The sequence below is a fragment of the Trichosurus vulpecula genome, chromosome 1 (assembly GCF_011100635.1).
Source record: "Trichosurus vulpecula isolate mTriVul1 chromosome 1, mTriVul1.pri, whole genome shotgun sequence".
In the NCBI taxonomy this organism is placed as follows: Eukaryota; Metazoa; Chordata; class Mammalia; order Diprotodontia; family Phalangeridae; genus Trichosurus; species Trichosurus vulpecula.
The window spans coordinates 550884142-550901569 of record NC_050573.1 but is presented as its reverse complement, the minus strand read 5'-3'; the positions used below and the strand labels follow the sequence as shown (position 1 = coordinate 550901569).

Sequence of the window (17428 nt, the reverse complement as noted above, 5' to 3'; positions counted from 1 at the left end):
TTCAGGAACCTGATGGGGTGTCTCAGTGGGGAACACCAGAAGAAGGGAAAGAGTATCCAAAAGGGGAAATAGGAGGCCACCAAAGACAAACATGTGACTTCCCATGTTTGCCAACAACTGGGCTTGATGAACTTCCCCCCTGGTCTCCTTGTTCTAGTCCCTAATCCTACCAGGGAGGAGGGAGCCCCCCCAAAATTAAAGGCACACAGTGAGTCAGACAGAGAGACAGAGTGCTTCAATGCAAAGAGCATGGAATTTGGAGTCCCATGACTCTGCCACTTACTACGGGACCTTCGGCAAATCACTTCACCTCTCTGCGCCTCAGCTTCTTCTTCTCTAAAATAAGGGAATCAGACTAAATGAGATCTAAGGTCCCTTTTACTTCAGGATCTCTGGAACTCTGAACCAAGCACTTGGCACTGGAGCCTCAGTGGCAATTAAAAGAAATGTTACTCCTCAGATGAGCTCCAGATTAGAATGTGGGGATTGTTAGGAACTCTGTGGTCTTTATATCAAAATCCACCAATTCAAGGGCTGATATTAATTTGATAATTGACTCAAGGTTCAACATCTGAGCCATCTCCCTGTTCTTATTCACCAGACTCTCTCCAGATATCCCATCAATATCATGCTGGCGCCTCCTATGTTATACCAGATGCTGCTAAAACAAGATCCCACCAGGTAGGTGATGTCACCCATTGCCCCCAGGTTGGCGAGGTTCCTCCCAGGTCATCAGCCCATCCTCAGCTTTGCCCGTCCTTGACGAGAGCATCCTTCCTGGATGAGGGTTTGCTGCTAAGACCCGTCACTGGAGTAGGCAGGCAGATGAAGCAAATGCAGCACCTGTTTCCAAAATGGGATTTTATCCTGTTTTAAAGAGGTTGCTAGCAGGAGAAGTAGGACTCTGTGTGTGTGTGTGTGTGTGTGTGTGTGTGTGTGTGTGTGTGTGTGTACACACATGTACATGTGCATATATACCCTAGTCAAGTGTCTATCAGGAGGCAATAGGGGATAGAGGGCTGGACCTGGAGTCAGGAAGGCCCAAATTCTCAATATTTTGCACAGATCATTTAAATTCCCTCAGCCTCACTTTCTTCATCTGTAGAGTGGGGATGATAATAGCAACTAGTTCACACGGTTGTTCTGAGTATCAAAGGAGATAATATTTGTGAAGTACTTCACCAACCTTATTGTCACCATTATCAACATCATCATCATCATCACCATCATCATCATCATCATTATCATCGTCATCATCATCATCATCATCATCATCGTCACCATCATCATCATCATCATCATCATTATCATCATCGTCACCATCATCGACATCATCATCATCATCATCATCATCATCATCGTCACCATCATCGACATCATCATCATCATCATCGTCATCATTATTGACATCATCATCGACATCATCATCATCATCATCGTCATCATCATCATCATCATCATCATCATCATCGTCATTATTGTCAGTGGGTCGCAGACCTTAAATTCGAAGGGACTTCAGAAGTCTCATCTCATCCAACCCCCCACTCTATAGATGAGTCAAATGAGGCTGAGAGAGATTGAGTGACTTTAAATCGCTGTGGTACTAAGCGTCAGGCCTGGGATTTGAACCCAGGTCCTTGGCTTCTCACTGGCTATTGGTACATGGAGGACTCCCAGCTACACTCCCTGCCTCTGAGAACATCCTTCACCAGTCTACCTAGCAACCTAATACTCTGCCATTGGTCAGCTCCTTTTCCTTTAAGCTAAGAAGGCCACAGTTAGGGGATACAATGGATATAGTACCGGAATCGGAAGCAGGAAGACTTGAGCTCAAATCCAGCCTCAGACGCTTACTAGTTGCGTGACCCTGGGCAAGTCATTTATCCTCTCCTGGCCTCAGTTTTCTCATCTATAAAATGGGGGTGACAATAGCACCTACCTCCCAGGGTTATTGGAGGGATCAAATGAGAAAGATAATGTTTGTAAAGCGCTTTGCAAACCTCAACATGCTGTGCGAATGGTAGCTATTATTATTAAATTGAAAATGCCATGAGGTCAGAGGGACAGCTCCGCTGCTTTTGGTTGTTAACACCTCACGGTGAATTAGGAAGGATGCAGCCTGATGAGAATGAGGGTACGGTACCAGAGAGTTTTGGCGGAAGGCTAGAAAGGCAGGAAGGCTAGAAAGGTAGAACAGACCTCAATGGTCGTGTAGTCCAACTCTCTCATTTTATAAGGGAGGACACTGAAGTCCGAGGAGGTAACATGACTCTTCCAAGGTCACACAGGGAGAAAACATAAAAGGAGGAATTTTAATTCAGACCCTCCGACTTGTACTACCATTGTGCTATCTTGGGATACTGTGTGGATAGGAGGCATTGGGAGTATGAAGGTACAAGAAGCCTTGGGAAAAGGGACAGATAGGAAAGAAAAGGCACAGAAGGAACATGAAATTGCTCCAAATGCAAGCTATTTGTTTGGAGTTTTCCAAAACAAATTTCATCCCCTCACTCCAAGCTATGCCTGGCATACAAATAATGTTTGCACCACCCGTGCAAGTGTTCTGGTCCTCCAGACTCCTAGTGCCCTTATGCCCCACACCCCAGCTTCTTTACTCCTTATGAGAAATATGGGAACTGAAGGTTGAAGAGGTTTAATGGCTTTCCCAGCGTCACACAGTGAGTAAATAGCTCTAGAAATGGAACTCAGGTCCTCTGACTCCTCGACCAGGGTTCTTTTTATAATCCAGTAGAATATTGAGCATCAGAGAAGGTAAAGAGTAGGGATGTCTCTTTCAAATGCTACACATTCAAACAGTCCTTGGTCTCAGTGCAGTGAAAACCACAAGTATCTCCAAAGACCAGATTTCTCACTGGTCTAATATCTCTGGTCCCCACTACCACCATTTCCATCTTGACTGGGGAACCTTGTAGCCTTATACTCTGTCCACTCCCAGAATGGTTCCTGAGACAGAAATTTTTTCCTGATGGGACTTTGGGGGCTCAGGACAATTTTTTCTCCCTAAAAGAGTTTTCCATTGGGCTCTGGAGAGTTGTTTGTTTTCTTTTCTTTTTTAGTTACAAATTCCAAAGCCTTCGCTTATGCATCAGTTCCGGAGAGGCCCTCCTCCCTGAAACCCTGCAAAAATGGGAGACACAGACTGGGCTGAACATCAAGGAAATCTATGGACAGACAGAAACGGTATGTGCTCTCGCCTTTAGCTGTAGACAGCATGACCCAAGAGCAGTTTTTAAAACTTATTTCCATAATTTCTAGAAGAGAAAATAAACTTACATGCATTTACATTTTCTGAAAGCCAACATTGTCAGATATTCCTGCCTAGAGAACATATTTGAACCAACTCAGGCAATTAGCTTAAAAGCCAGGTGCCAGGCAGGGTGGGGTTGAGAAAGAGATGCTCTTCACCATTTCTTTTTACCGTTTTTTTCTTTGCCCTAAAGCATTCAATAATACCTTTGCCTAGCCTCTTCCTCCCCTGCCTGCCACTTTTTGCTGCTTCTCTCTCCCCCATCCGCTGCTAGGTCCTGAGACTGCCAACAGAAAAGAAAAGTGGGAAGTAATTGGCTGTCAACGACTTTGTGACATAGCATCATCGATGTGCAGCTCTTTGCAATACACCTAAGGCTTTCAACAACTTAAAGTATAGCCCAATGCCCAAGATGTTTTCTAGGGATGGACGCAACAGAGAGGGATACAAACGGACGTGTAGAGAAAGTCACCCAGGTAGCTGGATTCTCCAGACCTGAAATGATAGGCCACAAGAGGTCTCACTTGGCTCCTTTGCTATCCCTCCTAACAAAGCTGGCTTTAGAGTCAAGGACCAGTACTAACAAGGGCCAATAAAAGAACACTAGCCTGGGCTCGCTCTTCTTAATCTGTTGCCAACAATCAGACTCAGAATAGGAGAGATCGAGGCTCTTGTTAAGTTGGTTGGAAGGTGACACCTTCTTACTCTCATAGATCAATTATTTACTTGATTTTCCTATCGTCCATGTAATAATTTCCCCCTCTTTCTTCCGTGGACTATGCTGGCTAGTAGCCTCCCATGTGGCTGAACGTCTAAAGACATCTGAAGAGGAGCTACAAGTTGACCTATAGACTGGCAAGGGCAGAAAGGAGTATGGGAACATGAGTAGGGCTCATGACCATGTGACAAAGCTCATGTGGCAACATTAACAAACATACCATCCCCACATCCCCCAACATGATAACAAGCATGCCTGACGTTACAGGTGTAGGAGGGAATGACGGCAAATATGTACGATTTGAGAGGCTACAGAAAGGTCTGCCTTAGTCCCTGAAGTTTTGCTATGGTCAGTCCAAATCCTCTATTAAAATCCGGATATCCCTAGGAAAAGTCACCCTAAACTTTTATTACCAAGTTGCATCAACTTATATAGCTTTCCCATCTACCCCTTCCTTTCTACTCTCACTTTAACCACTCTGGTTCAGGTAATCATTACCTTTTGCCTGAATTATTGTAATTTAATAATAATGATAATAACTAAAATGGAAAAAAATTTAAAGGTTTGCAAAGGCTTTACAAATATTATCTCATTTTGTCCTCACAACAACCCTGGGAAATAGGTGTTATAATGGTCTCCATTTTATAGATGAGGAAACCGAGACAGATAGAGGTTAAATGACTTGCCCAGGGTCACACAGCTACTAAGTGTCTGAAGCCAGAGTTGTGCTCAGTCTTTCAGACTGTAGCTCCAGTCCTTTATCCAAAGCATCTACTTCCTGTTCATTTTAAGCCATCTTCATGCCTCCAGCCTCTCCCCTCTCTAATCACACATCTGACATATTAATCTTTCCAGTGTATAGATCTGAGCACATTTGTGCTCAAAAACTATTTATCCTCATTGCCTTCTAGATGGAGAGCAGGCACCTTAGCCTGGAATTCAAGTCTCTCCGCAATTTCTTCTTATGTATTCATTTATTTTTAACCTTCGCTTTTTAAATATTGAGTTCCAATTTCTCTCTCTGCCTCCAACTCCTCCCATACCCATTGAGAAAGCAGGTAAAATGATATCAATTATATGTGCTAAGTCATGCAAAACATATGCCCATATTAACCATATTGAAAAAAAAGGATTCACAACATGACTAATGTGGAAGTATGTTTAACATGATTGCACATGTATAACCTATATCAGATTGCTTGCCATCTTGGAGAAGGAAGAGGGAAAGGAAGGAGGGAGAAAATGTTGGAACTCAAAATCTCATGAAAAATGAGTGTTGAAAAATACCTTTACATATAATTAGAAAAAATAAAATACTTCTTACTGGGGAAAAAAGCAAGAAAACTAAAATGTACCACCTGACACCTATCAGATTGGCTAATATGACAGAAAACAAAAATGACAAATGCTGGAGGAGACGTGGAAAAATTGGGACACTGATGCACTGTTGGTAGAGTTGTGAATTGATTCAACCATTCTAGAGAGCAATTTGGAGTTATGCCCAAAGGGCTATAAAACTGTGCAAACCCTTTGACCCAGCAATGCCACTGCTAGGTTTGTATCCCAAAGAGATTTCTTTTAAAAAGGAAAAAGATAAAAACACTTATAGCTGCTCTTTTTGTGGTGGCAAAGAATTGGAAACTGAGGTGACATCCATCAATTGGAGAATGGCTGAACAAGTTGTGGGATACGACTGTGATGGAATAATATTGTGCTACAAGAAATAGCAAACAGCATGGTTTCAGAAAAACCTGGGAAGACTTATATAGACTGATACAAAGTGAAATGAGCGCAACCAAGTGAGCACTGTACACAGTAATAGCAGTATTGTACAGTTATCGACTGCGAATGGCTTAGCTTTCTCTTACAATGATCCAAAACAATTCTGAAGGACTTATGATGAAAAATGCTATCCACCTCCAGAGAATGAACTGATGGGGTCTGAATGCAGATCAAAGCATACTTTTTTTCTTGGGTCATTTTTTGTCTGTGTTTTCTTTTGCAGCATGACTAATGTGGAAATATGCTTTACATGACTGCACACGTACAATTTTTTTTTAAATTGTTTGGCTTCTCAAGGATGGAGGAGGGGAAGGAGGGAGGGAAAGAATTTGGAATTCAAAAATTTTTTAAATGAATGTTAAAAATTTAAAAAAGAAAGAAAAAGAAATTGAACATAGTATACTTGGATCATTGGTTCATCATTTCTCTCTCTGGAGGTGAATAGCATTTTTCAACAAGTCTCCTCACAATTTAAATCCAGCCTATCTTTCTAATCCAACCTATCTATGCTCCCTATGTGCCATAATGGACAGATCACTGCACTTGCAGTTCAGAGAACCTGAATTTGAATGCTGCATCAGACACTTGTTAACTATGTGACCTTGGACAAGTCCCAATCTCTTTAGGCCTCCGTTTTCTCATGTGTAAAATGAGGGGTGGAGTTGGTGGTCTCTAAGGTTCCTTCCATTCTAGAGCCATGATCCTATTTCCTCTTCAGCCAAACTGAACTAACTACTCACTATTCCCTGAACCAATCCAACAGTTTTCTACCTCTGGGTCTATGTTCCATCTGTTTCTTATACCTGCAATGTCCATCTCTGCCGGCTGAATTGATATTAATTTTAAGATTCAAGTCAGTGACCACCTCCTCAACGAAGTTTCCCCTGATCTGTTCTGGTAAATTTATACCAACCAAAAATTCTTCTTCTTCCTCCGAATTCCTATAGCTCTTCATATTTCTCATGCATTTTCACACTCTACCTGGTTACTTCTGTCCCATCTTCTCTCCTTACAAGACTACTAAAATTTGAAGTGTGTGTGAGAAGGACACAGAGACAGAGAGAAAGAGGATAGAAGGAAGGCAGGGATTGAGGGGGGAGGTAAAGAAGGGGAAAAGGAGAGAGCGAGAGAAAGGAGGAAAGGAGTGAGGGAAAAAAGAAAAGACGGAAGGAGAGAGAGAGAGAGAGAGGGAAAGGAAGGAGGGAAAGCAGGGCGGAAAGAAAGGAAGGAGGGTGGGAAGCCAATGAGGGAGGAAGGAAAGAAGGCTTTTTTTTTTGGCCAGGCACCATGCTTAGCACTGGGGATGGAAATACAAACAAAAGACAGGCCCCATCCTTAAGGCGTTTGCCTTCTAATGGGAGAAGTAACACCTAAAGGAGAGCTGGCACGCAGCTAATGGGGGGAGGCTAAGAGCCAGGAAAGTGGAGAAGTTTGGAGAGAAAGGAAAAGAGCCAAGGATCAAGTGAGTACAGCCTGGGAGCCTCATGATGTGGTTATGGTGGTCAGAGGCAGGGACTATATCCTGGGTTGTTGTTTTTTTAATCCTGTCCCCACTGAGAAAGTAATAATTCCTATTTTATAGAATGTTATGGGCACAAGTCACTTTACACGTGTAAGGTGCTCTCATTTGGTCCTAACTGTGAGGTAGATAATTCACCTACTATCACCCTCAACAGAAACAGAGAGGGGACAGCACGCATTAAGGAAAGAGCACTGGCTTCAGAATCAGAGGACTTGGGTTTAAATTCTGCCTCGGTCTCTGACCCCCTGCATGAACACGGCCAAATCAATTAACCTGCCTTGTCTGTCAAATGAGGGGTTAGACTCAGCTTCCGGGGTCTAATCTAACGATAAGAATGATTTTGCATCAAAGGTTTACAAATAACTTTACAAATATCTCATTTGACCCTCACGACAACCCTGAGAAATAGGTGCTATTATGATCCCCACTTTACAGTTGAGGAAACTGAGGCAGACAGAAGTTAAGTATCTTACCCAGGATCACACAGCTACTAAAATGTCTGAAGTTGGTTTAGAACTCATGTCTTCCTGGCTCCAGGTCCTGGTTTTTAACCTCTGACCCCTAGCTCTACTATCCTATGGCATCCGTTTTAAAGATGGGAGGCCAGAAACTTAGAGAAGCAACATGATTGTGCAAAGTCACACAATTACTAAGTGGCAGAGTCAGGACTGGAACCCACCTCTTCATCCTCCAAGCCCAATGTTCATTCAGCCTCACTAGGTTGAGTCTTTCAGTATTTATTGAATTGATCTGAATTAGTCCTGAATTCTTAAGCGGGGCTAATTTTTCTGTGTTGATTTCTAGCTGTGAGCTCTAGCTGAAAGTCACACTTTAAATGAATGGGACAATACAGGACAGTTGGGGGGAAGGAGGGTGGGGAATGGGGTAGAATACCAAGAACAAGGGGAGAGCATTGGAAATGAGGTAAAAGAGACAGATTTCACCAACTTCACAGTGTCCCTGGACGGGAAAAGAGCTGGGCTATTATAGCAACAGCGCCCCTCCCCCCACATATGACTCCCTATATTTCACTGTCCCGTTTCACTGTGCTTTTCACAGGGAGCCATTTGCAGGTCCAGCACAAAGGAAAGCAAGCCTGGCTTCTTGGGAAAGGCAGTGTCAAGTTATGACATCCAGGTTTGTTGGCCCTTTTGTCCTTGAGCCCACTTTGGACATTGGGGCTCTTCTTTTCATAGATTCCCATATCTAGAAAAGATCATTAGGAGATTAGCTTCCTGTGGTCAATTCTCTACAAGGTAGATGGTTTCGGGGAGCTGTTTTTAAAGCATTCATTCTTTTTGAACCATACTCAATAACTTTAATGGTCAGGAAGTTCTGCCATCTGTCGCGCATACACCAGAAGTATAAAATAAAGGAAAGAAATTGGGGAAAATGCCAGGACCAGTGAATGATTTCCTACATACCCCTGGAGTGGCTACAGAAGCTCCTATGGAACAATGGATAATCTGATGAATTTTGCTCTGTCACAGATCACTCAAATGTTTTTTTAATCCAGTAGGAAAAGGGTTTGGAAAGGTTTGATCCTGGCTGACAATGTAGATGACAAAGCAATTTAAGGTCACTTTACAAAACATTATCTTTGCACTTGTCTGCGAAGGAAGCACAGAGTGGGTAGTTGCTTTGTGTGGCACTCACTTATATTCATTTTATGGGTCTCTTTTTCCAGATTATTGATGAGAATGGTAATGTACTGCCTCCTGGCCAAGAAGGAGAAATTGGTGTCAGAATCAAACCCATCAAGCCTATTGGGTTCTTCTCTGGCTATGTGGTAAGGCATCACTTCTTTACTCTCCCTGCCTCTTTGGGGCTCATACAAGAATAGAGAAACGTATGAAGGTATCATGCTCTCCTGAGCCCTGAGCCCTCATAGGAAAGTTGGGCAACAGACTAGCTTTCCTTGGGCCACAGACTCAGTGTTTAGGTGACCTAAGTAGGTAGCTAACCTACCTCCTTCTCTGACTTTGAAGAAATTTCAGGAAAGAAATGCAGAATTCCCGGTTAGTAAAAGATAGGAATTCTCAAAGATTAGTGCTTGCTTCTTCTGCCCATTCCACCCTGGCTATTGGATCAAAACTCAGTAATCCTCAGGGTCTTCTCATCTCCCAAGCAAATTTGTGGCATTTACCAATTTCCAAGCTGTCAATGCTTCCAAGCTGTCAGAGCTCACACTGAAAGTTTAACAACTGGCTCCTTCAAGCCAGAGCTGGCTCCAGCATACCTCTCATTATATCGCACTGCTCCTTCAGATAAATGCAATTATGCCGACCAGTATTAATAGTATCAGGTCAAGGAGGAGGCTGATAATTGGATAATGGATGGAAATAATTAAGGAAAACTTCTTTTGGAGAACATGAGCTCTGAGGTGAGAATCAACACTACAAACTCATGCCCAGAGTGTATAAGTTCCTTGAGGGTTGGAACTATTCAATTTTTGTAATTGTATTACCAGTACCTAGCACATTTCCTGGCCCATAGTAAATGCTTAATTAATACTTCCTGATTGCTTAATTGGTTGAGGGTAAGCATTGTTTCATTTTTGCCTTTGTATCCCTAGTGCCTGACACACAGTAAGTGCTTAATAAATGCTTGTTGATTAACCAATTAATTGGTTGAGGACAGATACTGACTTTCTTTTTTGTCTTTTTTCCCCATTGCCTAACAGTGTCAGTCCTTGGCACATAGTAGGTGCTTAATAAATGCTTATGGATTGATTGAACAAATGATCCATAGTAGCCAGGTCTGTGTTATAAAAGAATTGGAACCCTGTTGGGGGTCCCTGACCAGCAAGGACCCCAATCTCAGGACGCAATGATGAGGCGGGAGTCAGAGAGGATACAACTCCGATTTATTGGGAGACATTATCCAGTTTTATAGGGTTTTGCACTACATGAGCAGAAGCACGTATCCAAGGGGTAAGGGGATGACAGCATGGGAAGAAACAGAAATGTGCAGTATGAGTGTATTGTTGCACTTAGATTAGATATGGGTATTGATATCGGGTGGGAAGAATCTGGATTGTTGCAAACTATGGTTTCTACAAGCATATGGGAAAAATTAGGGCTGTTGCAAGATAGTTTCTGTAGGAGTATGGGAACAAAGGGGGATGCTCTCCTACAGTATCTATGGAGGCATGGGAAGGCTCGGGCATGTAGCAAGCTGGTATCAGAGCTGTATGAGCTATGTGAGGCATGGGGCAGGATGCCCTTGTAAAGTATCAAAGATGTTCCAGTAAGTAAAGTATCAAAGCATTGTTGTTTATTAGGTAAAGGCCAGCTGGGTTCCTTCTTCTGGGGTTGTGAGTCCCCAGTGGATAGACTCTGCCTGCATGTGTAGGATGACTACAGGGGGCTGTTAAAGGCGGAGGTCCTCCCTCCGGCCACCTGCCATTCCAGTTCCTACTAAGCCTGTCTGGTTTTACCTAGGAAACAGGTCAAGTGCTAGGGTCCTGACAGCCCCGGGGTCGGCACCAATCCCTTTCAGAACCCCTGAGGATTTCCCCCATTTCAATCCATTGGCTTGAGGGGAGGGAAAGTTACATTCAGGCTGTGCCAGTCAAGCTTGGGCACAGCCTCTACTGGAATACTAATTTTTCCACAAAATATGGTCACCAGGACAATGCTGAGAAAACAGCTGCCAATATCACAGGGAACTTCTGGCGCACGGGGGACCTTGGAATCATGGACCAAGATGGGAATCTCCAGTATATCGGGAGAGCTGATGATGTCATCAATTCAAGGGGGTAAGGTTTGATTCTGGCAAATTTGGGGAGGGAGATTTGAGGTTTCAAAATGTGATTGAACCAGGTGATACTGCAAGGAACATGAGTTTGGTTGGGGGCAAAGAGAGCTGAAGGCAAAAGTGCCCCATCACAGATATCAGGTATTTTTTGGTTTCTAACCCTTAGGTTCTGAACCTATTGAACCCTGAGGAATTCAGGTGGCTCTTTAAAAATACCAGTGAATAAGTTAAAGTAATAACCTAGATTGCCATAAAATCCAGTGGATTTTAATCTGCCTGTGCAATCAAATCACTCATTTTTTAAAAATAAATCCAATATGAAAAGAAATTCAAAGGTTTTATTCATATTGGTAATGTAGATAGGAAATACAGAAGTCTTTTTTGACACTGGCTCCCTGATATGGCCACATAGAATTTAAGGTCACTTTAAAGAAAAAACATATTTTTCATTTTCAATAAGAAGGAAATGTGGGCGAGTGGAACGCACCTTGGAGTCCAAAAGATCTAGGTTTAAGACCTCTGACACACACTGGCTATCAGTCTTGGTCGGTCACTTAATCTCTCTTTGTCCCATGTAACTCTTTATAATTATAAATTGCCGAATGGTTGTCTATCTGCATTAGTAGAAGCAGTTTCATCACTGGGGAGCTCCCCACACTGACAAAATTACAAATTCATAACATAAAAACCATCACATTTAACCTGTTTGCAGATGTAAGAAGCTCTGCAAAGAGTAGCTTTTGACCTGAGAAAAAGCGAGGCAAAAGGAAGTACTGGGTGAATTGCAAAAAGTGCTGCTCTTGGAGACTGGAGATCTAGATTCTACCTGTAGCCTTGGGCACAAACCAATTCCCTTTGGAGAGCCTTAGTTTCTTTACCAGTTTTCTACTTAGTTTTCTTTTACATGAGGGTTGGATTTTAAGATCCTTACAGTCCCTTGTATCTCAGAAGTTCTCTAACACTGTATAATTGGTCCTAACCCCAAGAGAAGGATTGGTAAATTATGGATAATTGAATAAATGTGGCTCTAAATGGTAATCTAGACCCAAAATTATTCTTTGAAGAGTCATTATGTAAAAGAGAGGAACTTTCATTGTCCCCACAGAGGACAGAAATAAGCTTAACCTGCAGTTAGATGTCTCACACACAGACCCACCCACCCTCACCGCCCCACACACACACACACATGCTTCAGGCAGGGAGGACTATTGAAACACTGAATGTGAATAAATGACTGAGAGAAGTTTTACAAATTTTTTTTTCTGAAGGTCTTCAAAATAGAGTGAAAGCTCATAGGCAATGGACTGCATGACTTCTCAAAGTCTCCTTTTGCCAACAGGGTCCGTTAAATAAGATAAAGCAACTAATAGCAAAAGGTCGAGTCTCACTGATGATGCTTCTCTGGAACACAGCCACATAGACAACTTTCTCACTCATGTCTTCTGGAAACTAGGCAGTGAAAAGGTTATTCTGAGGCAGAGGGCAGATTGGACCCACAACTATGGAAGACATGGCCCCCTTCCTCTTCAGTGAAGGTAGACCGAAAATTCGATTCCTCCTTCAGGTACCGAATTGGTCCCTCAGAGGTGGAAAATGTCTTGAATGAGCACCCAGCCGTGGCAGAGTCCGCAGTGATCAGCAGCCCAGACACCAACCAAGGACAGGTAAGAGGCAGGTTGCAGCGGAGCATGAGGGATGGGCCACACCAATGCCTTCATTGGTCTGGGTCGGAGTCACGCCATTTGTAGTATGAGCATTTTATTGATCACAAAGCACTCGTTTTGTGATGTGCCCTATATGGGAGCCAGAGAGGAAGGAATTGAAAAACTAAAGGACACAGTTCCCACCCATGGTAACTCAAAGAGGGATAGGACCAATGCGAGGAGGCATAATCACAAGGGGCAGCTGGAGTCCAGGATGACTTCATATATATGCATGGAATCGGTTCAGTAAAATTTCAGAAAATGTCCATGTGCAAGCAATCTTTTCAATGGTGAGAGTCATCGTGAGTGTTCCCAGACCCTACTGGAGGGTATTAAGTCTCAGAGATCTACCATAGGGAAGGAAGATAGAGTCAGAATGAAGGAAGACAGATTGTAAAACAGAGCACTAATTAGAAAAGGTAAGCAGGGTATAACAAGTACTTTGTTTTAATTTTATTTTTGTTAATGTCTTTAGTTTTTTACATCATGTTTAGTTAGGTTCCATAAATGTGAATAATGAATCCACTGTTGTGGTCACATATATTTGTATTTTCATTATTCATTAAAAAATAAAGTTTCATAAAACATGGTGATTAGCTCCAATCCCATGGAAATGTGTAGTGTGAATTCAAATAGTGGTAACACTTCAGGGGATTTATTGTTCACACTAATTAGGACCTGGCTGCATTTCCAAATATATCAAAGAAGAAATTAGCAAAAATTAAAGAAAAAAAGACTTAATATTAGGAGCTGGTTTTAAAAATTAAATAAACCATTAGCTAATTTGATTTTTAAAAGAAATAGGAAAACCAAATTATTAGTATCAAAAATGAAAAAGAATTCATGAAGAAAAAATAAAGGAAATTAAGAGAAACTACTTTGCTCAAATATGTGGCAATAAAACTAACTTAAACAAAAGAGATGAATGTTTACAAAACTCAAAATGCCCAGATTAATAGAACAAGAATCAGTGAGTTTAAATAACCCAATTTCAGAGAAAGAAATAGAAAAGCTAAATATATCTCTCTTTCTCCTGCCATGGAAATATCTCTTTTAACGAAGATTAAAAATAAAGAAGAAAAAACAGTGCAACAAAAGTAACCCAGACAACAACCCTAAACCAATACATACAATAGGATATTCAATATTTCTCACCCATAGTACCCCCCTATATAACAGTCTTCATACATTTGAAGAGCTATGCCTTATAAAATGAGCTAAATTTATTGCTCTTTGGCATCAGGAGCAGTAGGTAGAAGTCATAAGAAGCAAAGTTAGCTTTGATTTCAGAACAACCTTCTTAACAATTACACCTATCTTAAAAAGCGGAATAGACCGCCTCAGGCAGAGTGGATTCCTTCTCACTGGAAGCCTCCAAGAAAAGACTGGGCAACCACCTAACAAATGCATTGTAGAAAGAGTCATGTTTAGTTATGGCTTAGCCAAGAGGGTCTCTGAGGAATGTTCCGATTCTGAGATTCTGCAATTCACCAAGGAAAGCTACAACAAAACACATGGAAGAGTTCCAGTTTCACAAGTAAACGTGCCGAGGAAAGAGGGAAGATGAAACAAGGAGGGGCAAGGAGATGAAAGAAGGAAAAGAGAAAAGACTTTCCTGGCTGATTTACTCATTCAAGGAAAGGTCTGTGTAGCCTAGAACAATTTTTCTGAGACCAGACCTGTGAAGTCATTGATATAGGAAACTCCCAAAGAAATAGACAATCAGGATATGTTAGTCTTTGCCCAAACTCCTCCATTCAGTTTCCTCCCTACTATAGCTGTTCCCCCTGCATTACAGAATCACGTTGTTCTTACCGATCCTACTTAAGAGCTGCTCTTAAGGATATTTATCTCTGAAAGAGCATTTGATGCTCTTTAGCTTTACTTTCACTGGTAGTGATGGCACTGATCGAGGTGGTAATGATAGTGATCATAATGGTGATGATAATGGAGGCGGTGGGGGGGGTGGTAGTGGTGCTGACAGAGAGTCATGATGCGGACACTCATGGTAATGGTGATGATGGTAGTGGTAATGGGGGCACTTAGAGCAGTCAGGATTCTGGAAGTCACTGTTATTATGGTATTAGTGATGATGGCAACCACGGTGGTGATGACGCTTATGATGGTCATGATGGTGATAACCATTGTAGTGACAGTGGGTAGTGATGGTAATGATAGTGGTCATAATAATGGCAAGTCATCGTGATAATGGAACATGATGATGCCAGTGGAGGGATATTATTAGTAATTATGGTGATAAATCCTTCCAACAGTATGTTTTTATTTTGTGCTTAACAGCGATAAGCTCTTCTTACCCTGTGCTCTTCCTATAGGTAGTGAAGGCATTTGTGGTACTGACCCCTAAGTTTGAGTCCCATGACCGGGATGAGCTCATTCAAGAGTTACAGCAACATGTGAAGACTTTAACTGCCCCCTACAAATACCCCAGAAAGGTGAGGCCTCTCTGAGTTTGTAGAAGAAAGTCATTTTCATCTCCAGCTCCCGATATCATATCACCGTCCTCTCCTTTTTATGGAGTTGGTATCTTTGACCCACAAGCTCTCCTGAACCTCCCGGAAAAAGGGACTAAAAAATTAACTAATGAGGTACATTGTCCTAGGCCTTTTGAACAGTAAGGCCTATAACTGATGACTGCCCACTGTCCTTGCATTCCAACCAATCACTCTTCTGTTTAGGGAGAAACAACATCAACATATATACATATATATATATATATATATACACATATATACACACACACACATATGTATATATATACACATATATATGTATGTATATACGTGTATATATATATATATATATATATATATATGGGAGGCATGACATGATCCCCAGTATTGCTTAATGTATGACTCTATAAAGTCCTGTATGACAAGAGTTTACCACATTGTATGTACCAATATATTCATGGATGTCTTATACCCCAAGCACCTTGAGCCCTTATATTGAATCCTAGACTCTCTCTTAATACACTTTATCAAAAATCATTTTCATAATATCTCTGTCCAAAGGACCTATCTAGACTAGTCCCTGGCTTCTTACAAATGTCTAGTACATGAAGACATAATTTCAGAAATGTCCGTAGACCTACACATAACTGCTTTTCCCACAAAGCTGGTCACGGGGTGGGGCCGGAGGGGGAGAGAGAGAGAGAGAGAGGAACACATATGTCATCTTTCTCAAACAGGTGGAATTTGTTTCAGCACTGCCCAAGACAATCACTGGAAAAATCCAACGGGCTAAGCTTCGAAAGGATGAATGGAAACAAACAACTGCGACCCATGGTGTCCTCAGATCCCAGTGATATTTTACAATGTAGTTTTTGATCCAAAAAAAGAGCAGGGTCCCTTTCTTATTTCAGCCCCTATTCTGGGACAGGCCTAATCATACTAGACTACTGATTCAGGCTCAGGGGTGAAATTCATCAAATGATACTAACTCAAATAAAATGACATTCCCCTCAATCTTCACAGTCCCTATGGCAATTCTTCATAGGAGTCAGGAATATTATTCCCTGGCAGGAAGCAGGAACTCAGATCAAACTTCTGGGGCTTTGAGTGATCTTTTTTAACATAATAAAAGTGCCTATCTAAAACCCAAAGCGAACATCATATGTGATGAGGAAACCCTAGAATCTTTCCTAATCATTCAGGAGTAAAGCAAGGATGGAATATTTCCCTGCTGTTATTTGGAAAGTCCTAGAAATGGTAGTGATAGCAATAAGAGGAGAGAAAGAAGTTGAAGGCATAAAGATAGGCAAAGAGGAGACAAAACAATACCTGTTTTCTAATGAAATTATAATTAACTTAGAAAGTCCTAGAGAATCAACAAAGAAACCAATCAAGACAATTAGTAGCCTCAGAAAAGGTGCAAGCTACAAAAGAAACCCACAAAAATCAACAGCATTTCTGTATTAAGAACAAAATTCAGGAGCTAACAACAAAAAAGTTAAATCCCATTCAAAACATGTACAAAATGCATTAAATGTTTAGGAATAAATGTACCAAAGCGCATTAAATGTTTGTACAGATTCAATTACAAAATGATACTTAAAGAAATAAAGAACTACTTAAATAGCTAAAGGACATCTACTGGTTGTGCTCAGATGGTGTAAATGTAATAAAAATGACAATACTGGCCAAGTTAATTAACAGATATGATGCTACCCCAATCAAACTACTAAAGAAGTACTTGATGATTTTGTCTTTTTCAATTCGAAGCATTTGTTTTCTCTACCTCTGGTCTCCTCATTCATTGGAGAGAAAAGAAAAAGAAAACCTTTGTAAGAAATATGTGTAGTCATGCAAGAAAAAGCTCCACATTGCCCATAGCCAAAAATGTGCGTCTCATTCAGCATCTTGAGTCGATCATCCCTCTGTCAGGCGGTGGGTTCATCTCTGATTCTTTGGAATCATGGCTGGTCACAGAATTGATCGAAGTTCTTTTGTCTAGTAAAACCATTGGTCCTTACGATGTTATTGTATAAATTGTCCTCCCATTTGTTCTGTTCACTTTGTCAGTTCAGATAAGACTTCCAAGATTTCTCTCAAACTATCTCTTTCGTAATTTTTATGGCACACTAGTATTCCATCACATTCATATGGCAGGTAGGTGGCAGGGTAGATAGAGTAATAGAGCACCAGGTCTGGAGTCAA

The 17428-nt window shown here is 41.5% G+C and overlaps 1 protein-coding gene across 1 annotated transcript in view; it reads left to right on the top strand.

Annotated features, from left to right (window-relative positions):
* LOC118834606 (acyl-coenzyme A synthetase ACSM2A, mitochondrial-like) overlaps positions 1–16813 on the top strand; it is a 35221-nt gene extending 18408 nt beyond the window's left edge. Inside the window, exons 7-14 of the mRNA XM_036742056.1 lie at positions 602–681; positions 3078–3201; positions 8350–8427; positions 8978–9079; positions 10923–11050; positions 12614–12713; positions 15086–15205; positions 15961–16813. Of these exons, the coding sequence (XP_036597951.1) occupies positions 602–681; positions 3078–3201; positions 8350–8427; positions 8978–9079; positions 10923–11050; positions 12614–12713; positions 15086–15205; positions 15961–16077 (849 nt within the window). The 3' untranslated portion in view covers positions 16078–16813. The remainder of the gene's footprint in view (positions 1–601; positions 682–3077; positions 3202–8349; positions 8428–8977; positions 9080–10922; positions 11051–12613; positions 12714–15085; positions 15206–15960) is intronic.
* The last annotated feature ends 615 nt before the right edge of the window (positions 16814–17428 follow it).